The sequence below is a fragment of the Benincasa hispida genome, chromosome 10 (genome assembly GCF_027475165.1).
Source record: "Benincasa hispida cultivar pf3 chromosome 10, pf3_genome.v1.1, whole genome shotgun sequence".
NCBI classification, from domain to species: domain Eukaryota; kingdom Viridiplantae; phylum Streptophyta; class Magnoliopsida; order Cucurbitales; family Cucurbitaceae; genus Benincasa; species Benincasa hispida.
In genome coordinates, this window is record NC_143487.1 from 6,990,456 (window position 1) to 7,012,287 (window position 21,832).

The window sequence follows — 21,832 nt, forward strand, 5'->3', positions numbered from 1 at the left end:
CTTAGATAAGGGACATTTTCTCAATAGAACTTAGGCTTCTCCTAAGTTTATGAATATTAGTGAAGAAAAACTTAGGCTCCCCCTAATTGTGAGACACTTTCTCATCAAGACTGAAGGAATTGAATACCTCGCGGAAGCGTGTGAACGTCATACCGATGTATAATCAATTTTGAAAAGTACATAAATCAGAGAAAACGAACAAAATGAACATTGATATATAAGCATACAGCTGAGATGAAAAGGGAGAAGAGAGATTCTTCTTTTCGCAAAACCTTTCCACGATACAGAGCAATACGAGCCTCAAACTCAATGTACTTCAATTTCTTCCTTGTATTTTCCAACAAGGAATAAAGGATTATGAGATCCTCTTGATTTTTGGAGAAAGAAAGAAATTACCGAAAGAATACTAGAGAGAGATTGAGAATTATTTATCTTTGTTTTCTATAACTCTTATAGAATAATCCACACACGAGAATTCAATGTGAGAGAATTGAAGGAGGGCTCTTATGACTCCATATCCCTTCAACGCCTAATAACTCCCCTTTCGAAGTTATTTTTGTTATTATCAATTTGAGATATATATTAAATTCCATTTAACATATATAAATAAATTAATAATATTATAATTAATAATTCAATATCATATATTTAATTTCATTTGAATTATATTCAAATGATATCCTCTCACATAAAATATAGTTTTAATATGAATTTTATTCATATTAGTTTTAATCCATAGTATTTATATGAATCACATTCATATAATTAATATTTGAATCTTCCTCAAATATATCACTCTCTATTATATAGTATTGATTATAAATCATTCTCTATTATATAAATCATATTGATTATAAATCATATAAATCATGTTCTAATATATCACTCTCTATTATATAAATCATATTGATTATAAATTATAATTATAATTAACTATATATTATGATGCATCAATATATATTATAACATTATATTAATTTGAATCTCATTCAAATATTTTTCTCTTTTACACATAGTATTAATTATAAATCACATTCATAATTAACTATTTATTATAATGTATCAATATATATTATACTTTATATTAATCACATTAGTATAGAATTTTCCTTAAATAATTTGAATACTTCAAATTATTCCAAAACTATTTATTCTTTATTTTTTCCTTAGTGGGCTAGCAAGGGGACAATGGACCTATAGATTAGAAGCTACAATGATATGAGATTAATTAACTAAACTCTTTAATTAATTAATCAGCATTCATTAATTACAAGTGACTCTACTAAAGACTTGCAACTGCATACTGTAGATATATTTTTGTGTCCATGGATATAACTAATCAATAATAAGTCAATCCTTCACGAATCACTCATAACTACAGCTAGGTCAAATTACTGTTTTGCCCCTGTGGTTACATCAAACTCTTTAGTACCACTGATCCCTCAAATGAATAACCAGTTATAGTCCAACTATAAACTAGACGAGGGTGAGGCACCCTACTCGGACGAATCTCTCTAAATTGGTAGGCATATTAAGTTGACGAATCTGGTCATTCTCACCCATACAAATCAAAAAACTGTCCTCATAAATAGAAGTTCACAACTCACCCAAGATTAAGGTCAAGTCACATATGATCATTCTATTAAAATATTAATCTCTTCAAGTTAGGGGTGAGCATCGGTCAGGCAGGGTCGGTTTTCTATGAAAACTACTACAAAAACCACCCTCTTCAGTTTATAAAAGTCAAAACCACTCATCAAAAAAATTTTGTTCAAACCAATCAGTCGGTTTGGGGTTGAGTCAGTCGGTCGGTTTAAACTGTCCTTTTTTTTATGAAGTTTTGACCTTTTTTTTTTTTTGCACTACACTCTTAATTTTTCTGTTCTAATTAGTTTCCTTCAAACAAATATCCATTCAAATAATACCAGCCATGCAAATTACAAAATTTCAGGATAATTTATAATTAATACTGATAGAAAATTTCAACATAAAATTAGGATTTGAAAAGAAGAGTGAAAATATCATTAAGATATTTGAAAAGAGAGATTTTTTATTTTGTAGGATATTTTATTTTAGTATTTATAATAAAATTAAAGGTATACTAATAATAAAATAATAAATGGGCGGTTTGGTCAGAATCGGACAGTTTGGAGTGAAATGTTGGTCAGTTCGATTCACCTTAGGATCCCTTAAGTATGAGAATCCCTTCTCAATCAATAATGTCTTAGGCTATCCTAAGGACAAGGATCTTTTCTCAAGATTGATTCAAAAACTTCAAAAACACTAATAGAACATGCCACTAGATACAGTTTAAACTTCTTGCTTTACGAACTCTTGAATCACCGAGAATTTTGTCGTTCATCGAGAATACACCATCGTACTAATAACACAACACAAAAGCAACAATCTTAGCAAGACAACATCAATCACCTCATTCAAATTTGGGAAACTATTAGTAAAGAAAGCATGTCAAAAAAATAAAATCGTTGAATATTAGAAAAAAATAATTTGCATAATCAACATCCTAAGAAACATCTAGTAGCATACTTGTTTCAACCAGAATGAAGACAAAAACATGGTTGAATTAAGGTTGAATTCATAAAATAATAATAATAATAATAATGGACGAAATTAAAATTAAGGTTTGTTGTTAAAAAAGTGATGTTATGCTTTAATTGGTGACCCAAAATCTTGATGCCTTGGTTTATAAAATTATTACTTCAGGTTAGCTGGAGATCTAGATGACTTGTGATTAAAAAATTTAGTGCAATAGAACCGTGAGTGATTATTTTATATAATCGTTTATTCTTCAACTAAATTTTCTAAAATTTCATTGGATTTACGGTTATCTAAGATTTTAGGGAAATTGTTATGAATTTTCAGGAATCGTAAATGAAAATTTATGTAATGTCATGATTCAGTTGAGATTATGATTTTTAGAAATTAAATGTTTGAGATATTATAAAATTATGTTAGAAATTGAATGTATATTTTACATTTATTTTGAAATTGATGAAGTATATAAATTATTGTTTCAGGAGAAAGAGTGACTTTTGAATGATTTGAGAAAAATTGACGACAAATTTTTAAGTCTTTCCAACTGGACTACTTTGTTTTTGTTTATCTTTTAAAAAAAATTATATCAATTTTTATCGTCAGTTTTGAAGGTCGTATCAATTAAAATTCTAATGTTAATATGAGTATAGCTAACAAGCATGAATTTATATTATCAAGCTAACAAACATGAATTTATATTATCAACTTTGAGATTTGATGTTCGATCTCCCACCTCACAAATTGTAAATAAAAAAATTAAAAAAAAAACTAATGATTGTAGTAATTTAATTCTCGAGAAGTAAAGGAATTAATTTATATCATCTCTTACAATCCCTCTAAATAAAATTTTATCAATTAAATCTTTAAATTTTCATAATTGAATAAATTTTGACTTTTGATTAGGTTATCTTTAAAAATTGTCTATATATCAATTATAATAGACCATTTTGTTAATATGATATTTAAAGAAGTCTATATGGAAAAATTTATACATGAACCATTTTCAATTGTAATCTAAATAAAATCTAAATTAATTTACTTATGCAATGTAGGAGTTCGATTGATACAATATTCTTCGAATATATTTCAATTGAAGTACTAATTGACATATTTTTTTAAAAAAATTATAGTTTAAATTGATACATTTATTATTTATATTGGAACGCGAACAAAATCTCATATTGACTAGATAAGAAGAAGATGCATAATATATATATATATATATATATATATATATATATTCCTTGTTAAAAAAAAGATATTTGAAGATTCATTACCGTTAAAGCAATTTTTGTTTTCATGTGAAACACAAACGTAACATTTAATTGAAGGCCACATGTGATTAGACATTCATAGTCTCTATCTTCAGAATAGAAAGAAAAGGAAAGAAATAAAGAAATTTCAAAGTCTCTGGATTGGGCTTCTTTTTTCTCTGAAAAGCTGTGGTAACCAGCACTTCTCCTCTCATCTCAAGTCTCTCAATTATTGTTTATATGATTAGATATAGTTTGTAGGAGTGTACATGGGTTAAATTAGATTGGATTGAAGTTATTTTTAGGACCAACTCCAAATTTTGGATTGGTTGAATTGGTAACGTCAATGATCCAAATAAAGTCTCCAACCCAACCCTTAAAATTTGAGTTGGGTTGGATTGGATTATTGGTTATAATGTTTTTTTTAAATTGAAAAAATGTAAATTTATATAACTAATAACTAGAATTTCATAATCAAATGCTAAACACTAAATATTTATGATATTTATGGCAAACTTTAAACAAAAGCAAATATCATAATAATTTTAAAATAAAAATATTAAAAAATCACAAATTAATTAATACAAACTAATCGAATAGATGTATATATATTATTAATATATATAAAATTCGGGTTGATTTGGGTCAACCAAAATTTTTTTTAGCCAACTCACGACCCAATCCAACCCAACAAAAATAGTATAAATTGAACCTAATCCAATCCTAACATTTTGAATTGGATAGTCCAAATTATTTGGGTTGTCAGGCTTATTTGAATACCCTAGTAGCTTGTATCTATTTTCATACTTTTTTCCTTTTTACTCATATAAAAAATTTAAATCATTTAAAATAAATTGTCACGGCACAATAAGGTGCTAGTTTTTTCCTTCTAATATGACAAAGTAGAAAAGAGCAGGAAAGATGAAAGAGAAGGTTGTATATATTTTCTAAAAAAGAAAAAAAAAAGAAAAAAGGAAAAAAAAAAAGAGGTTATTTTATATATTTATATATTTATATATATGGACTCTTACCACACGATTCTTCTTCAGAAAGGCTACCTTGTTCATCTCATGGCTTTTGAAAACAAGTCATCTTACATCCTCTTTCCACCTTTTCAGCATTGCTTTCTTGTTTATCTTTTTCTTCTTGGTTTACCAACTTGTTCGTTTTCTGAGCCTCATAAAAATGTAACTCTGGGTTCATCTCTCACAGCAACGGAACAACATGACCTCTATTGGACTTCCCAATTTGGTGAGTTCGCTTTTGGATTTCTTCAGTTGGAAAGTAAAGGCTTTTTGTTGGCCATTTGGTTCAATAAAATTGAAGAAAAAACTGTGGTATGGTCGGCAAATCGCGATAAATTGGCACCTAAAGGATCCACAATTCAATTTACTAGTGGTGGGCAACTTGTGCTGAACGATCCTAGCGGCAATCAAATATGGACGCCAAGTTCCTCTGGAAGTACTAATCAATATGTTTCCTATGCTGCGATGCTTGATAGTGGCAACTTTGTGTTGGCTGCAGCTAATTCTGAAATTTTATGGCAAAGCTTTGATGTTCCTACTGATACGATATTACCATCACAAACTTTGAATATGGACCAAACTCTTGTGGCTCGTTATTCAGAAACCAATTACTCTAGTGGAAGATTTCAACTTCAGATGCAAAGTGATGGAAATCTTGTGCTTTGCCCCAGAGCATTCCCTTTCGATAGAGTAGGCAAAGCATACTGGGAAACTAACACTACAGTCTCTGGCTCCCAGCTTGTGTTCAACCTCACTGGCTCCATTAATGTCATTACTAAGAATAATACCATTCTCATTTCTGTGGTAACAAATACCCTTTCGCCGCAAAATTTTTACCTTCGAGCAATTGTTGAGCATGATGGAATTTTTAGAATGTATGTCTACCCAAAGCCCACACATAATTCGTCTATGCCTAAAGCTTGGTCTCAAGTGTCAGACTCTATAAACATTTGTACCATGTTGAATACTGGTTGGGGAATTGGAGTTTGTGGATTTAATAGCTATTGTAGGCTTGGGGATGACCAGAGGCCATTTTGCACTTGCCCACCTCGTTATGTCTTACTTGATCCTAATGATGAGATTAAGAGTTGTAAACCCAATTTTGTTGCTCAGAGTTGCGATCCATCCTCTCTTGAAACTGATAACTTCGAATTTGTCACCTTAGAAAATACGAATTGGCCTCAGGCTGATTACGGCTATTTCAAATCAGTAAGCGAGGAATGGTGCAGAAACGAATGTTTGAACGATTGTTTTTGTGCGGTTGCCACTTTCAGGAATGGTGAATGTTCAAAGAAGATGTTTCCTCTAACTTATGGACGAATGGACCCAAGTGTTGGTGGAAGAGCACTCCTCAAAGTTAGAAAACAAAACTTTACTTTTCAACTTAATAATCTTGTTCACAAACAAAGGAACAAACCTACAATAGTCGTCATTGGATCAGTTCTATTAGGAAGTTCTATATTTCTCAACTTCCTCTTATTCCTTTTGACTTTATACATTGGCTATCAACTTAGGAGAATTAGAAAATCAAAGCTTGTTCAAGAAGACCTTTCCATTTTAGGTGTGAATTTGAGGATCTTCAGCTATGAAGAGCTCAATAAGGCCACAAATGGATTCATTCACCAGTTGGGACGTGGCTCTTTTGCTACTGTTTATAAAGGGATTATTGACTCTGAGGATAACAATAACTTGGTAGCTATTAAAAAGTTTGACAATGTGGTGCAAGAAGGAGACCAGGAATTTAAAACTGAAGTGAGTGCCATTGCTGGAACAAACCACAAGAACTTGGTTCGATTTCTTGGGTTTTGCAATGAAGAAGAACATAGAATGTTGGTATACGAATTCATGCATAATGGGTCTCTTGCAGATTTTCTTTTTGGGACTTTGAAACCAACTTGGTGTATTAGAATTCAACTTGTTTTAGGGACAGCCAGAGGACTATGTTATCTACATGAGGAGTGCACCACTCAAACCATTCATTGTGATATTAAGCCTCATAATATCCTTCTGGACGACTCTTTTACTGCACGAATTGCAGACTTTGGTCTTGCAAAACTTTTGAAAAAAGATCAAACTCGGACTTTGACAGCAATTAGAGGAACCAAAGGATATGTAGCTCCAGAGTGGTTTAGAAGCCTCCCCATCACAATGAAGGTTGATGTTTATAGTTTTGGGATATTGTTGTTGGAGATTATATGTTGTAGAAAGAGTTTCGAGGAGAAGGTAGAGGATGAAGAACAAATGGTGCTAACAGATTGGGCTTATGACTGCTTCAAAGAAAGGAAAGTGGAGATATTGGTAGAAAATGATGAGGAAGCAAAGATGGACTTGAAGAGGGTAAAGAAGTTTGTGATGATAGCAATTTGGTGCATTCAAGAGGATCCATCCCTAAGGCCTACCATGAAGAAAGTTTTACAAATGTTGGAGGGTGCTATTGAAGTCTCCTTTCCTCCTGACCCATCTTCCTTCATTAGTACAATTCTCTAATACTTTTCTTTTTTATAATGTTGATGTTATATATTAGTCTATGGATAAACTGTAATAGTATGTCTATTTGGCAATCATACATGTTTAGATTCTCTATGAGAAATGTATTTATATATACTAACTTTCTCTAATAGTATTCTTTAATTATTTTTTTTTAATCATTTATATTTTCTATTAACTGTTCATGATATGAGGATGTTTAAGATCTTCTATATTGCTATAATGTTTTTAAGTGGTTTTGACACGTTAATTCAACATTCTTGCAACTTTTTCCTTAGGACGATCTCTTCTTTATTTAGACCGTAAGTAAAATTGTTATTGCAGCCACACCAAAACAATATGGCATGGGTTCTAAATAGAAATACTGTAAGGAACTCCTTGTCCTGTCATCCCAGGCCCTGATATTCAGGCTTGAAAAGTTGATAAGGTGCAACACCAGCTACATGTTTGTTCTTTAGATTTTTGTCAGCATTTCTTTCATCAATTATACCTTCTAGTTCCTTCAATTTTCCACTGAACCTCTCAAATGCACCCTTTATAAAATGCTCATCAGCCCATGGTTCAATATCTTTTCCCAAATACTCTTCATCTGGAAAATGACTTGACAATATGTTCAAAACCGTTGTTACCTTTGTCGCTTAAAGTTATGTAGGAAAGGTAGAACGGACATTTTCTAGCTTATTAATAAAGTATTCCCACTTCTCTTCATTTACATCTTCGTCGGAAACATTGATTCTAGCAATACTAGGTTGATTTGGAATTTGGAAAATATCCAACAAAAGAGTATTGGCCAAAGTTGACTGTCGCTTGATGGCTGGAAGTTACCCACATGATGGTGGTGACAATATTGATAGGCTGATCTTCAAGAATGTTGAGAATTGGCCACTACAGTTCATTCTTCTTAAATCAGAGGATAATTTAAATCAACAATCACAAATTTTTTTCTCGTTGCAAAATCATAACAAAGGGCTCTGTAAAGTATGGATATTTTATAAATTGCAACAAGCTTTAAAAAATTGTGATTGAGTTCCACTATAATATCGCAATACAAATAAACTTCGGGTTAGGCCGGCTCCGACTATTTTGTGATGAGTGAGATATCCCTCATGCGAGTAAGCTTTGTAACATCATACCACATTAATACTTCTATGATTGGGCCATCAGTATTTTCATTAGTTTTTAAGGTTGAGTCATGCCACATTAATACTTCTAAGATTAGGTTATCGATTCAAAAATCTCCCCATTTTAACTATATATTGCAATTTGTCCATTTTTTTGGACTATATTGGTACAAATAGATGAGTCTTTGGATGTATAGTAAGACATTTTAATTGTAAAACTAAAATATCCCACCCCCCCCCCCCCCCAAAAAAAAATAATAATAATAATAATCTAATTCCCGAGACATTTTTTCTCTCTACCAGGCATGACTAACACGACCACACACGATTTTCAAGCGACGACAAGTTAGTATCGATGGCACGACGATTCCATGCACAGCAGCGACATCTGAAACCTATCCCGAAGTGATCCTTCATACTAAATAAAAGTGAAAAGAATCGAGGAGTATTGAAGAAATTGGCAAAAAAGAAAGAGAGATAATCTTGGAAGAAAGAAACTTTTATTATGAATGTACAAGGTTGGACACTTTTGAGAGAATAGTTTCACTCTCTCAAGACACACTCACTCACTTTTCACTCTACGTTTCTGTCCAACTCTCTTGCTTTTCTTTCTTCCTCTCTTTGCTTGCTTGGCTTACAAATGGAGCTACACCTCCTATTTATAAGCATGAGATCCTTGGAGTCCAAGCAAAGGATCTCTCTAGATTATTCTTTTATTCTAAATATCTAGATATTTCTTAGTTTATTCTTATCTAAAGAAAATCTCCTAAAACCTAAGGTTGTTCTAGAACATTTCTAGACTTTTTCTTTTGAGATATTTATTCATACTACAACATAGTTCTAAAAAAACAACTAATTTACATATTTATGTCATATGATAGATACTTCAAGAACCTTCTAGACTATTTATTGTTATTATATATTTTAACACTCCCCCTCAACACTAACTATTTTGGGTCGTTCAATCATCCCGAGTTGCTGTTGAAACTTTACATGTTTGTTTGCTGGTAGCTTTTTGTGAATATATCTGCAATTTGATCTACCGTCTTTATTAGCTTTATCTCAATTTCCTCTTGAAGTACCTTTTCACTAATGAAGTGGTAATGTATCTCCGCATGTTTGGTCCTTGTATGGGATACTAGATTCTCAGCTAAGCGAACTACATATTGGTTATCGCAATATAAAGTCACTGCATGATTAACTTCTGTATCTTGTATCATGAAATTTATATCTTGTATCATCATAGCTTAGGTTTATTTTATTGCACATTAAAACTTTTTTTTCCACAGAAAATGAACGCATTTTCTTAAATACTGCATACTCTTGATCTTAGCTACTCAGACCTTCCCCACCCCCAAATTTAAAGATGGGCAAGGTCCTCATTGTGTTGTTTGGATAGACTAGACAAACACTTAGAAGAAAAATTTCAAAAAGAAGGTTTTAGCAGAACTTTGAAAGATAAAAGGTAAAGTACTACTAAACTAAGAATTAACTAAGTATTAGTCAGAATTACAAAGTGTGGGAAATATTTCTAAGTATAAACATATATTACATCATGGCAACGCAATGAAGAACATAAAAATAAAATATTAAAAACATTGCAAATATTGACAAAGGATGATAAAGAGAAAGGCACAGGAAAAAAGTGGAGTGAATATGTACTCATTTGTATTGAATATTAACAAAGTATAAATAATTACAAATGAACACAATACAAAATTTGTTTTGCCTGTACAAGAATCAAAGAATTTGATTAACTTATAAAAGAATAAATGAATTGAAGTTTTCTTTCAAATTTGATTCAGAAGGGTGCACGATTAAAAATTCACACTATGCTTCCAATAAATGCAGATACATTTTTGCTAAGGACGGGCAACACGTATGTACTCCCGCAACACACCCCTTAACTAAACACATTTCTGGAGGATCGAGCGCACGATATTTCTACCAACGCATCACTACCTCAACATAGTGCATTTAGCTAAGGACGGGCAAAGAGCACACACCCCTCAACGCAATGCATTTGGATGTAATGGATGCAAAGTATCTCTTGTTACCACACACTGCACCCATCATCGCGTTACATACCAGTTCATATATTTTTTTTTCTTTTCAATTCACCAAAAATGCAAGTCAACAAAGAATTTGCTGTGTTTAATTATTCACCACTCATTCACAAAAATTTACGAACAACGCTACAAAATCTAAGGAATGGAAATGCATACGAAAGTATATTGAAAGAAAATGCATAAAGCATTAAAGACTATTCTAATAAGCAGTAAATAGCGGAATTTAGAAAGCGGTAAAAGAAATCTGTAAAGAAAGCAAGTAAACATAGATAGGGATGCTGATTGAAAGAAGTTCTTAGAATTACCGAAATCGCTTCCCCTACAAGCGGTTTAATCCTGCTTTCCCAAGTCAATGGTGTTCATGCGTCGTTCGAAGTCGCCTCCGTAGTAAGGCTTAATTCGTTGACCATTGACTTTAAACACGTTGTTCCCGTCTAAAGTTGTTAGTTCCACTACGCCGTGAGGAAAGATTGTCTTGATTCGGAATGGCCCAGACCAGCGAGACTTCAACTTTCCTGGGAACAATCGCAAACGAGTGTTAAATAATAATACCTGTTGACCTTCGGTGAATGTTCGATCGTTTATGCGATCGTCATGCCACTTCTTTATTTTCTCCTTATAGATCTTGGCATTTTCATAGGCATCCATTCGCCATTCAACCAACTAATTCAATTGCAGCTTCTGAACTTTCCCCGCACTTGCTAAATCAAACTTCAGTTTCTTGCATGCCCACATCGCCTTATGTTCTAACTCAAGCGGCAGATGACAAGCTTTTTCAAAGACCAGGGCGTACGGGGACATGCCAATTGGTGTTTTATAGGCAGTCTGTATGCCCACAGTGCTTCATCAAGCTTGGGTGACCAATCCTTCCTAGAAGTATTGACTACCTTCTCTAAGATAGTTTTGATCTCTCGATTAGAAATCTCCGTCTGCCCATTAGTCTGTGGGTGATAAGTAGTTACGACTCGATGGCTGACGTTAAATTTAGTCAATAAGTTGGCAATTATGCGGTTGATAAAGTGAGAGCCCTCATCGCTGATTAAGGCCCGTGGCGTCCCATATCGAGCAAAAATATTCTTCTTCAGAAACTTTGCCACTATGGCCACATCATTCTTGGCACATGCGATGACCTCAACCCATTTTGATACGTAATCAACCGCGACCAGAATATAGTGATGACCTTCTGATGGTGGAAACGAGCCCATGAAGTCAATTCCTCAAACATCAAATAATTCAACCTCTAAGATTGACGTCAATGACATTTCATTTATTTTAGACATATTCCCCGTTCTCTGACATCTGTCGCATTGCACAATATGGGCATGGGCATCCTTAAACAGTGTTGGCCAGAAGTAGCCACACTGTAGGACCTTTGCTGCAGTCCACTGACCCCAAAATGCATCGACGTAATAGATGATCAGGTCTAAGTCGATATAGGAATGGATCGTCCCATAAATAAAATTTGGCATCATGTCTTAGCTTCTTCTTCTTTTGGTAAGTATAGTCATCCGGTATTTGACCACAAACAATGAAGTTCACAATGTCCACATACTAGGGAACTTTAATGTCTACTGCCATCAGCAGCTCATCAGGGAATCTTTCTTCAATATCTTTTTCTTTCCCTTGAACCTCGCAATTCTCTAATCTTGACAAATGATCAGCGACTTGGTCCTTGATATCCTTCCGGTCTTTGATCTCTAGGTCAAATTCTTGCAGTAGCAACACCCACCGTATAAGCCTCGATTTTGCATCCTTATTTGTCATCAAATACTTGATCGTAGAGTGATCCGTATATACCACAACAGTTATTCCGATTAAGTACTGTCGAAATTTCTCCAGTGCAAACACCACTGCGAACATTTCCTTCTCTATGGTTGTATAGTTCTCCTACGCATCATTCAATGTTTTACTTGCATAATAAATAGGATGCAATACCTTATCTTTTCGCTTACTCAGAACTGCGCCCACAACATATCCGCTAGCATCGCACATCAACGCAAATGGTTGCGTCCAATCTGGCGTAATCAAAATGGGTGCAGAGATAAGCGCATCGTTCAATGTGTTGAATACTTTAGTGCATGCATCATCAAAATTATATTCTCGGTCAGCTTCTAGGAATGCACTTAGGGGTCTTGTGATCTGGGAGAAGTTGCGAATAAATCTTCTATAAAACCCAGCGTGTTCCAGAAAGCTCCTAAGTGTTTTTACGTTCACTGGGTGGGGTAACTTGAAAATTGCGTCGATCTTTGCCTGATCAACTTCGAATCCTACCTTAGAGATTTTGTGACCAACAATATTCCTTCTTCAACCATAAAGTGGCATTTTTCCCAATTCAAAACAAGAGTTGTTGCCATGCATCTCTTGAAGACCTTTTCAAGGTTAGATAAACAGGAGTCATAATTATTGTCGAAGACTGAGAAATCATCCATGAATACCTCGACTGACTCCTCCAAGTAATCTGAGAATATTGCCATCATGCATCGTTGAAAAGTGCCCGGCGCATTGCAGAGTCCAAATGGCATGCGTCGAAATGCAAACGTACCAAATGGGCACGTGAAGGTTGTCTTACCTTGGTCCTCTAGCGCAATTGCTATCTGGTTGTACCCTGTCAAGAAAACAGAAGAATTCATTCCTCGCAAGTCTGTCTGACTCTAACATCTAATCAATGAACAGGAGTGGGAAATGGTCCTTTTTAGTGGCCAAATTCAGCTTGTGATAATTCATACAAATTCTCCACCCCGTAGTTGTTCTTGTGGGAATTAATTCATTTTTGTCATTAGTGACGACTGTCATCCCTCTTTTCTTCAGAACACACTGCACTGAGCTCACCCAACTACTATCAGATATCGGGTAGATGACACTTGCGTCCAACCACTTTACTATTTCCTTCTTTACAACCTCTCTCATAACAGGGTTCAGGCGACATTGCCTTTCTACTGATCTAGAAATTCCTTCTTCCAGACGAATCTTATGCATACAATACGAGAAACTGATTCCTCAAATGTCTACCAAGGTCCATCCCAAGGCCTTTGCATTATTTCTTAGGATTTGAATGAGAGCATCTTCTTTCTCCTTACTCAGCGATGCAGAAATGATAACCGGTAACGTGTTGTTACTCCCTAAGTAAGCATATTTAAGGTGCACGGGCAACGGTTTTAACTCTAGCACAGGTGGTTCTTCCAAAGATGGCGTAATGCGTTGTCATGTCCATTCAGAAAACTTGAGCGGTTCAAGGGTTCATGCCAATGTTCTTCCCGCAGTTCCTCAATATATTGGCAATTTTCCATATCACCTGGGTACTTCAACGCATTGAATAAGTTAAATTTTACTTCCTGATCGTCGGCCCCGATGGTCAATTCTTCTTTTTGCATATCGATCAGTGCTCGCCCTATTGCGAGAAATGGACGACCCAAGATGATAGGGACTTCTCTATCTGCTTCATAATCCAATATGACAAAGTCCGCCGAGAAGATAAACTTATCCACTTGCATGAGAACATCCTCTATCTTACCCTCAGGAAGCTTTATCGATCTATCGACCAACTGTAATGTGATCGTGGTTGGTCTTGCGTTGCCGATATCCAGCTTCTTAAAATTCGACGAGGGCATCAGATTTATGCTTGCCCCTAAATCGCACAGCGCGTTCCCGACCATTTTCCCTTCTATCGTGCAGGGCAATGTAAAACTCCCAGGGTCCTTTATTTTAGTAGGAAGATTGTTTTAGAACAACGCGCTGCATTCATATGTTAACGCAACTGTTTCATTTTCCCTGATCTTTCTTTTATTTGCAAGAATATCCTTGAGAAATTTTACATAACTCGGCATTTGCTCTAGTGCTTCTATCAAGGGAATGTTAATGTGTAGTTGTTGGAGAACATCCAGAAACCTCTTAAATTTCTTGCTATCATCCTTCTTCTTCAGCCTGGACGGGAAAGGTGGAGGATCTCGCCGTATTTCTTATTCACTTGGCTTTTTGTTGAGGTCTGATGCTTGTTGTGTTTCATTAGCTGGAGGTTGCGTTGATTTAGAATTCATGTCTTGAGTAGCTTCATCTTTAGTAGATGAACTTACTTCTGAACTGGTATTTTTTTCAATATTAGTTGACTGGTCATCATCAACAATTAAATCTATTGGTGTTGTTATCGCATCTAGTACTGATGTCATAGGGGCTGTTCTTTTGCCACTCCTCAATGTCACTGCATGACATTGTTCTTTACCTCTAGGCCCCGAAGCTCTTGAGTTTCTGTGTGGCATACCAGGCGCTTTCTTCTTTAATTCCCTCGCAAGCTGATCTATCTGCTCTTCTAATTCTTTAAGGAAGTCAGCTTGCGATTGTCTCATTGCCTCATTCTTTTCAATGTAATCTTTTAACGATGTCTCCAGAGACGAGGTGCTGCAAGAGGTATCATATAAGAATGGTTGGTCACAGGGTGGTATACCTTGAGCATTACTTAGGCTACAATCTGGATTAATGAAGACCGGAGGGTTGCCTCGATCCCCTTGATAACTATACTAATAGAAACTATGGCTCTCCTGATTGTGATTCCTGTCCCAACCTGAAGTTGGGTGATCCCACCAACCAGGGTTGTAGATGTTGCCAAATGATTCATCGTAGATAGCTTATACGGGTTGTTGATTCCATGGGCAGACTTCTACTAGATGTCCCTCTCCACATTGGACGCAATTCATTGCGGCCACATGAGTCCTTGCATTAACTTGCGCTGATCCTTGCGAGAGAGTTCTCTGTTGGTTAGCCACCATCTGGAAGAGTGAGGTCATTGTGCTCGACCAGGGCGCTCATTGTATCAGTTGTCACATCAACACTTTCTACTCTTTCTTGCTCCAGACCTCTTACCTCAAGCCCGGTATCAATTCATTCAACAGAATGTCGCGAGATGCGATCCAAGATATTCTTTGCTTCCGTATATGATCTGTTCATTAATCCCCCTTCTACAAAGGCATCAACAACTGCTTGCGTTGATCGATCTAAGCCATTGTAAAAGGTTTCCATCAAAATACTATTGGGAATCCCGATATGTGGACAACTCTTCACTAACTGTCGGAATCGCACCCAGACGGTGCTCAAGGTTTCGTAACCCTTTTGTTCAAAATTCAAAACATCCCTCCGCCTCTTTGCGTTGACGAATGGAGGAAAGAATCTGTTCATGAACCTATCAACCAACTGCTCCCATGCATTACTCTCGTCTGGCTCTAACGACTGAGCCTACCTCTTTGCTTCATCCTGCAGTGTGTACAGGAACAGATATAGTTTAAGACCTTCTTGAGTTACACCAGGCATGGACTTGTAACGCGAAATTGATATACTATTTAACACTAACCGTTAACCAATCCCCAGCAATGGCGCCATAAACTTGTAACGCGAAATTGATATACTATGGCTAAATGTTTCTATCTTAGGTATACGCATAGCAATATATGATGTAAGAGGCATAAACTTGTTGACATGAAATTAAGATATAAAATGATGCATACAAGATACAAGTCCATGCGATACTACTTCTAGATATGTGTTAATTATGAGAACCTTGTAATATACTATGCGTTGTCACAAGTTTCCTCACGTTGGAACCAAGTATAATTCCACCATAAGTTTCTCGGTGTGATCCGAGGTCGAACACAGGGGCTGTTTAAGGCTATTGCGTTATGTTTGTGATACATGTGACCAGGGGTTTTTCAATTTATGAAAGTTGTTGTGTACAAGAATATAAACATGCGATAAAGTAAAGTAAAGCAGTAAAATTGCGATAATAAAATAAAGTGCAATAAAATAAACCTAAGCTATGATGATACAAGATACAGGTTTCATGATACAAGATACAGAGGTTGAGGCTGACTACGAAGATTATATAAAGATCGTGTGATGTGGTGGCATGTGAAGCAAAAAAGAAAAGATAACTAATATAAACAGCGCAAGTTCCTCAATTGCGTTAATGATATAATTGTGGTTCCACTTTTCCCTTAGCGTACACCTCTCGGTGATCGGCCGCGTTCCTACATTTTTGTGGTGAAACAGGGACGAACGTAATGAACGCAAGGTTGCTTCCATGTCTGGAAGTACTACTCACTCTAGTTAACGCATTCTTCTAACCTTCTCTCGATAGATCAGATGGCATCTTCACCTTTACTCTCACAGGTGAAGATGTCGTCTATCATGCCTTAGCTAAATGCATTTATCTCTTTAGCACATATTAAGTTACTCGTTTAATCCATATTAATTACCAAGGGATTAAGAAGACTTCATGAAGAAAACAATTAACGGAGGAATGAAAATAGACAGAAAAGTGGGAATGGAAACGATCGAGACATTCAATATTGCTATTCAGCGGCTGATACATGATTTGTAAATGAAGAGATTAAGAAGATGAAATATAGTGATGAATAGAGTTAGAAACAAATACAAATAAGCATCAACGAGTGTCAACGTCTTAGTGCCGATCTGGATGGAGATTTGCATGCCGACGTGGATGGATCGTGCGGAAGGATGAGCTTCCCTCTCAAGCTTGCTCAACTGGTAGCAGGGATCTAAGTATAGAGCTTCGCGGCGGGGATTTAGTAGAATCACTCTGAGACTCACTTCTCGGTCTTATCTTTTCTCTTCTCGGATTTCTTCCGATCAGAACTCAACTCAGCCTCTCTGTCAGTAATCTAGCATCAATTCGCCCCGTATCAAGTATATCTTTCACTAAAGTCTATGGGGGTATTTAAACGTGAAAAGCTTTAACTCTTGGCTGGTGGACCCCACTTTTTGTTATGGAGATTCCGAAAATGGTGGGATAATTATTCCTTCTGTTATGCAATCAGACCGTCAAATCTGTACAACGGTTAGTTGCACACGTGTCACAATCCTTCGTGTTTGCGTTGCTCAGCTACATCTTTCGATCAGGTTACTGCATGCAGTTGAAATTCAGCTCTGAATCGACTGTCGCATTGCACCGTCATTGCGTTGATCATCTCTTCATTGTTGATTGACGATTGCAATGTGACAGAGATGCGTTGATCAGTTTTTCTTGAGCCTTGATTGCAAGCAGTGACTTGGTTTCCTGCAAAACAGAGTAGAAATATTCTTTTCTTCCATCTTGATGATGTTAGTGGGTGTAGTTGCGATAATTCATAATTATTGTATTTCTAAGCTAATTTTCATACAATCGACGCATATTTACTCACTTTTGGCCACAATATCTAAATAAGGCATCATAAATAACTTGTATTTCTACAAGTTATCAGCTTCTTGGTGCAAATTCTTCATTAGCTGTTTTATCCACATATTCTTTTGTGCTGCCATAACTGCTGCTCTATACTCTGCTTCTGTGGTAGATGCTTACCTCTTTCTTCACCAAGAAATTGCTCCATAACCAAGTTTGAACAAGTAACCAATAGTTGATTGTCATGTATTGTGATCTTCTACATAATCAGCATCATAGAAGTATTCTAACTTCCAATCCTCCTCTTTCTTATAAAAAAAGGCCATATTCACGTGTTCCTCTTACTTATCTTCAAATTCTTCTATTTGCTTCAAGATGAGGCTTCTTCGGATTCTACATGTAATGACTTACAACTCCGACGGAATATGAGATATAAAGTCTAGTTAAGGTAAGGTAGATTAAACTACCTACCAATTAATGATACATCGTTAAGTCTGCAAGATCTTCATCTTCATATATGAAAAACGTTTTGTTAACCTCCATTTGTGTAGATATTGGCTTGCAGTCATATTGGCTTGCAGTCACTCATGTCATACTTCTGTTGAAGTTCCTTTACATACTTTTATTGTCCAAGGAACAATCCTTTTTCTGAGTGTTCCACCTCTAGTCCAAGGAAATACTTTAGTCCTCGAAGCTCTTTATTTTAAATCGGACTAATAGATTCTGCTTTATTTGTCAAACTTTTTCTATGTGGCCTCCTGTTATGACTAGATCATCCACATAGACTAATATGGTTCTGACGTTTGAGCCTTGAGCTTTGACAAATAAGCTAGAATCTGCTAGAGCTACTGCAAAGCCACTGTCAACTAGAAACTCTGCAATTTTCCCATACCAAGCTCTTGGTGCTTGCTTCAAATCATATAAAGCCTTTCTCAACTTACAAATATAGTCATGATGAGCTTCATCCTTAAATACTTTTGGTTGCTCCATATATATTTCTTGATCTAGCTCTCCATTTAAGAAAGTATTTTAACATCCATCTACCACAGCTTCCATCCCTTACTGGCAGCAAGTGCTAATAAGACTCGAACTGTGGTGAATTTTACTACAGGATTGAACGTCTCATCATAGTCTAAGCCATACTGTTGAGAAAATCCTCGAGCCACTAGTCAAGCTTTGTATCTTTCTACTGTCCCATCTGTACGAATTTTAGTTTTATAAACCCATTTACAAGATATAGGTTTAGCATCTTTAGGCTTCGATACCAAGTCCCACGTTCGATTTTTTTTTATGCGTCAACTTCTTCTTCTATGGCTTTTCTCCATTGGATATTCTTTGATGCTTCTTCATATGTTGTTGGCTCTTCAAATGTTGCTAATGTTGCATTCACATACCTAAAATTAGGTTTTCTTAATCTTGTTGATCTTTGTAATTATGGCTCTTGATTATGCATTCCACTTTGCCAAGAACTTTGTGTTCTTAATTACTCTTCTTCATCTTTGTCATTTTCTTCTTCTCTTTCTATTGGAGCTTATTGTACCTAACTTATTTCTTCTTTTGGTCCTTCTTTGAAAGACTTATCATCCTTGGATGCATTTGCTAATTCGGGTGCTCACCATGATGATGCTTTATCAAATATCACATTCTTTGATGTATAGCATCATCCACTGATAGGATCAAAGCATCTCCACCCCCCCCCCCCTTTTTTTCATATCCAACAAAAATGTATCTGATTGCTTTCTTGTCAAATTTCTTTCTTAGATGATTTGGTACAAATACATAACACACACAACCAAAGACTAAAAAATGTCTAACTATTGGCTTGATATTCAACAATCTTTCTTAGGGCGACTTGAACCCAAGCCTTTGTTAAGGAAGTTTGTTAACCACATGGGATGTTATTCTCATGCATTCAACACAAAATCTTCCTGACATATTATTTGTATGTAACATGCTGTGACATAATTGTATAAGATGTCTATTTTTTCTTTCAACCACTCCATGTCACTTAATGACGTATCTTATACTTTTGCAAGTATTGAGATAATTCATTAGACATATATTCTCCCTCGTTATCTATACATAGGCATTGAATTCTTTTCCTAATTCACCTTCAACTTGTTCTTTGAATTCTTTAAACTTTATATTGTGACAACTACTGTCCTACCTATTCCTATGAACCTATCTCCTTAGCATTTGTTAAACCTAGTTATCAATTTATACCCTCCACAACTTAAAACAAATCTCATCAACAGCCCATCTCATACAACTACTACTAATCAAAATATTACTACACTATATAACGATTACATAAATCCATGTCCAAATACATCATCAGTGTATACAAGTCCTACCCTGACTTTCATGACATGTACAAGATAGAAACAAAGTTAATAGACATGGTGGACCATCTAAACTTCAAACTACTGAAGAATCCTGATCAGTGACTGACTGGTAGATCTACTTGATTTCGGGACCTTCACCTCTACCTAGGGAGAGAAAACAAACATATAAAATAATGAGCTTAAAATTCCCAGTGAGTGACTATTTAAAAAAAACATGTTTTAACATAAATAACATAGACATGACTTCTCATAAAACATTTATATGATCACGTCCAGGATTTAGAATTAAAACTGGAAACACGAAAGCATATCATACGTTAAACCCTGAATTGAAACTCAATATTATTTTTATAAAACACCTCTACTCCTGTCTGAACATATGGGAGAGCCATTTTGCTCAATCCCTAATAGCCTTAGTTGAGATAGAGCCCTTTTGCTCGATCTCATCGATGTCGATAATATGAGTCATACATGCACGTAGAGCTGGATTGGGTCCTGATCACCTTACCATACCTTCGATGTCAAATATCCCTAGAGTACCTGAAATTTGGGTACCTTACCATGCCTTCGATATCAACATTTGAGTAGGGTTTATACAAGCCATTTAAACATTTAAGACATATTACAAATATAATAATAGAATACTTATGTGAGTTAACCATGTTGGGGTTGATGCCCTAAAGTCTCGTGTCCTGTAGTTTGTAAACAGTTTGTACGAATGCTTGTAATGTATAATATATGATATTTTACTTCACTTCTTAATTTTGCTCAGTTGTTTGCTTTATTTGCTTTACCATAAACCAATAAACCTAAAATCCCTAGTTATCTTATATGTAACTTAAGCATGTATGCGGTGACATACAAGTAGATACTGTCTTAAGTGATAACCAAAATGGTCTATAGTATATGGATATAGGAGGGGAACCTTATCCTGGTAACGCTACGGATGCGGCCCCTTTTATGGAATGGTCACAAGCGTTGTGAATTGTCACAGATGGTCTAATCCTGATCATTTATGTAGGGGACATGCGAGCGGAGGCGTCCTATACAAAGAGTTTGTATAAGACCTGACCACAAAGTGTTAATGTCTCGTTATATAACACGATTCATGACAGCGACTTCATTTCACTAGGATGATCATAGGTAACATGACCTCAATCCTGAGTGAGTTGGGAACTTCTACCATTGAGGGCGGTCCTTTGATTTGTATGGATGTGAGTGGCCAGGTCGACGACTCAAACCTATCACTTTGGGGATTCGTCTGATTTGGGAGCTGGGAACTCAGCTACACAAGATGGAATTCACTCCTTCTTCAAAGTTGGGGCAAGTAGATAGATAGCTCCCTTAAGAGCTGATTCCAGGGCTTGAACGATGTTGCCACACATCTTCTCTTGGCCCGAGAGGTGTTCACACATAGTTGGACTATGTTCTTCATTAGAGGAATCAGTGGTACTTAAGGAGTGAGATGTAACTACAGGAGAAAATGGTAAATTGGCCCAGCTGTACTTACGAGCATCTGTTAAGGGTCATCGTACTCATGATTGGTTATATTCGATGGACACGAAAATATATCTGTGGTAAGAAGAGTTCAGTTGTTGCTCTTTAATGGAATGCTTGGCAGTTAACGAATGGTGAATCTCGTGGTTAAAAAGATTAGTTAGCTATTCACATACAGTTGGAGCTTCGAGCCACGGGTCCATAAGGTCCCCTTGGTAGCTTGGATAAAGTCTAGAATCAGTTTTTGGGTCAGATTGAAATGTTCAAATTGACAAGAGGGAGTTTGATTATATATGATATAATTGAACTGGTTAATT

The 21,832-nt window shown here is 35.6% G+C and overlaps 1 protein-coding gene across 1 annotated transcript; it reads left to right on the forward strand.

Moving 5' to 3' along the window:
* Positions 1-4,791: 4,791 nt before the first annotated feature.
* Positions 4,792-7,452, forward strand: LOC120088581 (G-type lectin S-receptor-like serine/threonine-protein kinase LECRK3). The gene has a single exon (XM_039045977.2). It carries the CDS (start codon positions 4,829-4,831, stop codon positions 7,319-7,321), a length of 2,493 nt encoding a protein of 830 aa, XP_038901905.1. The 5' UTR covers positions 4,792-4,828; the 3' UTR covers positions 7,322-7,452.
* Positions 7,453-21,832: the final 14,380 nt, after the last annotated feature.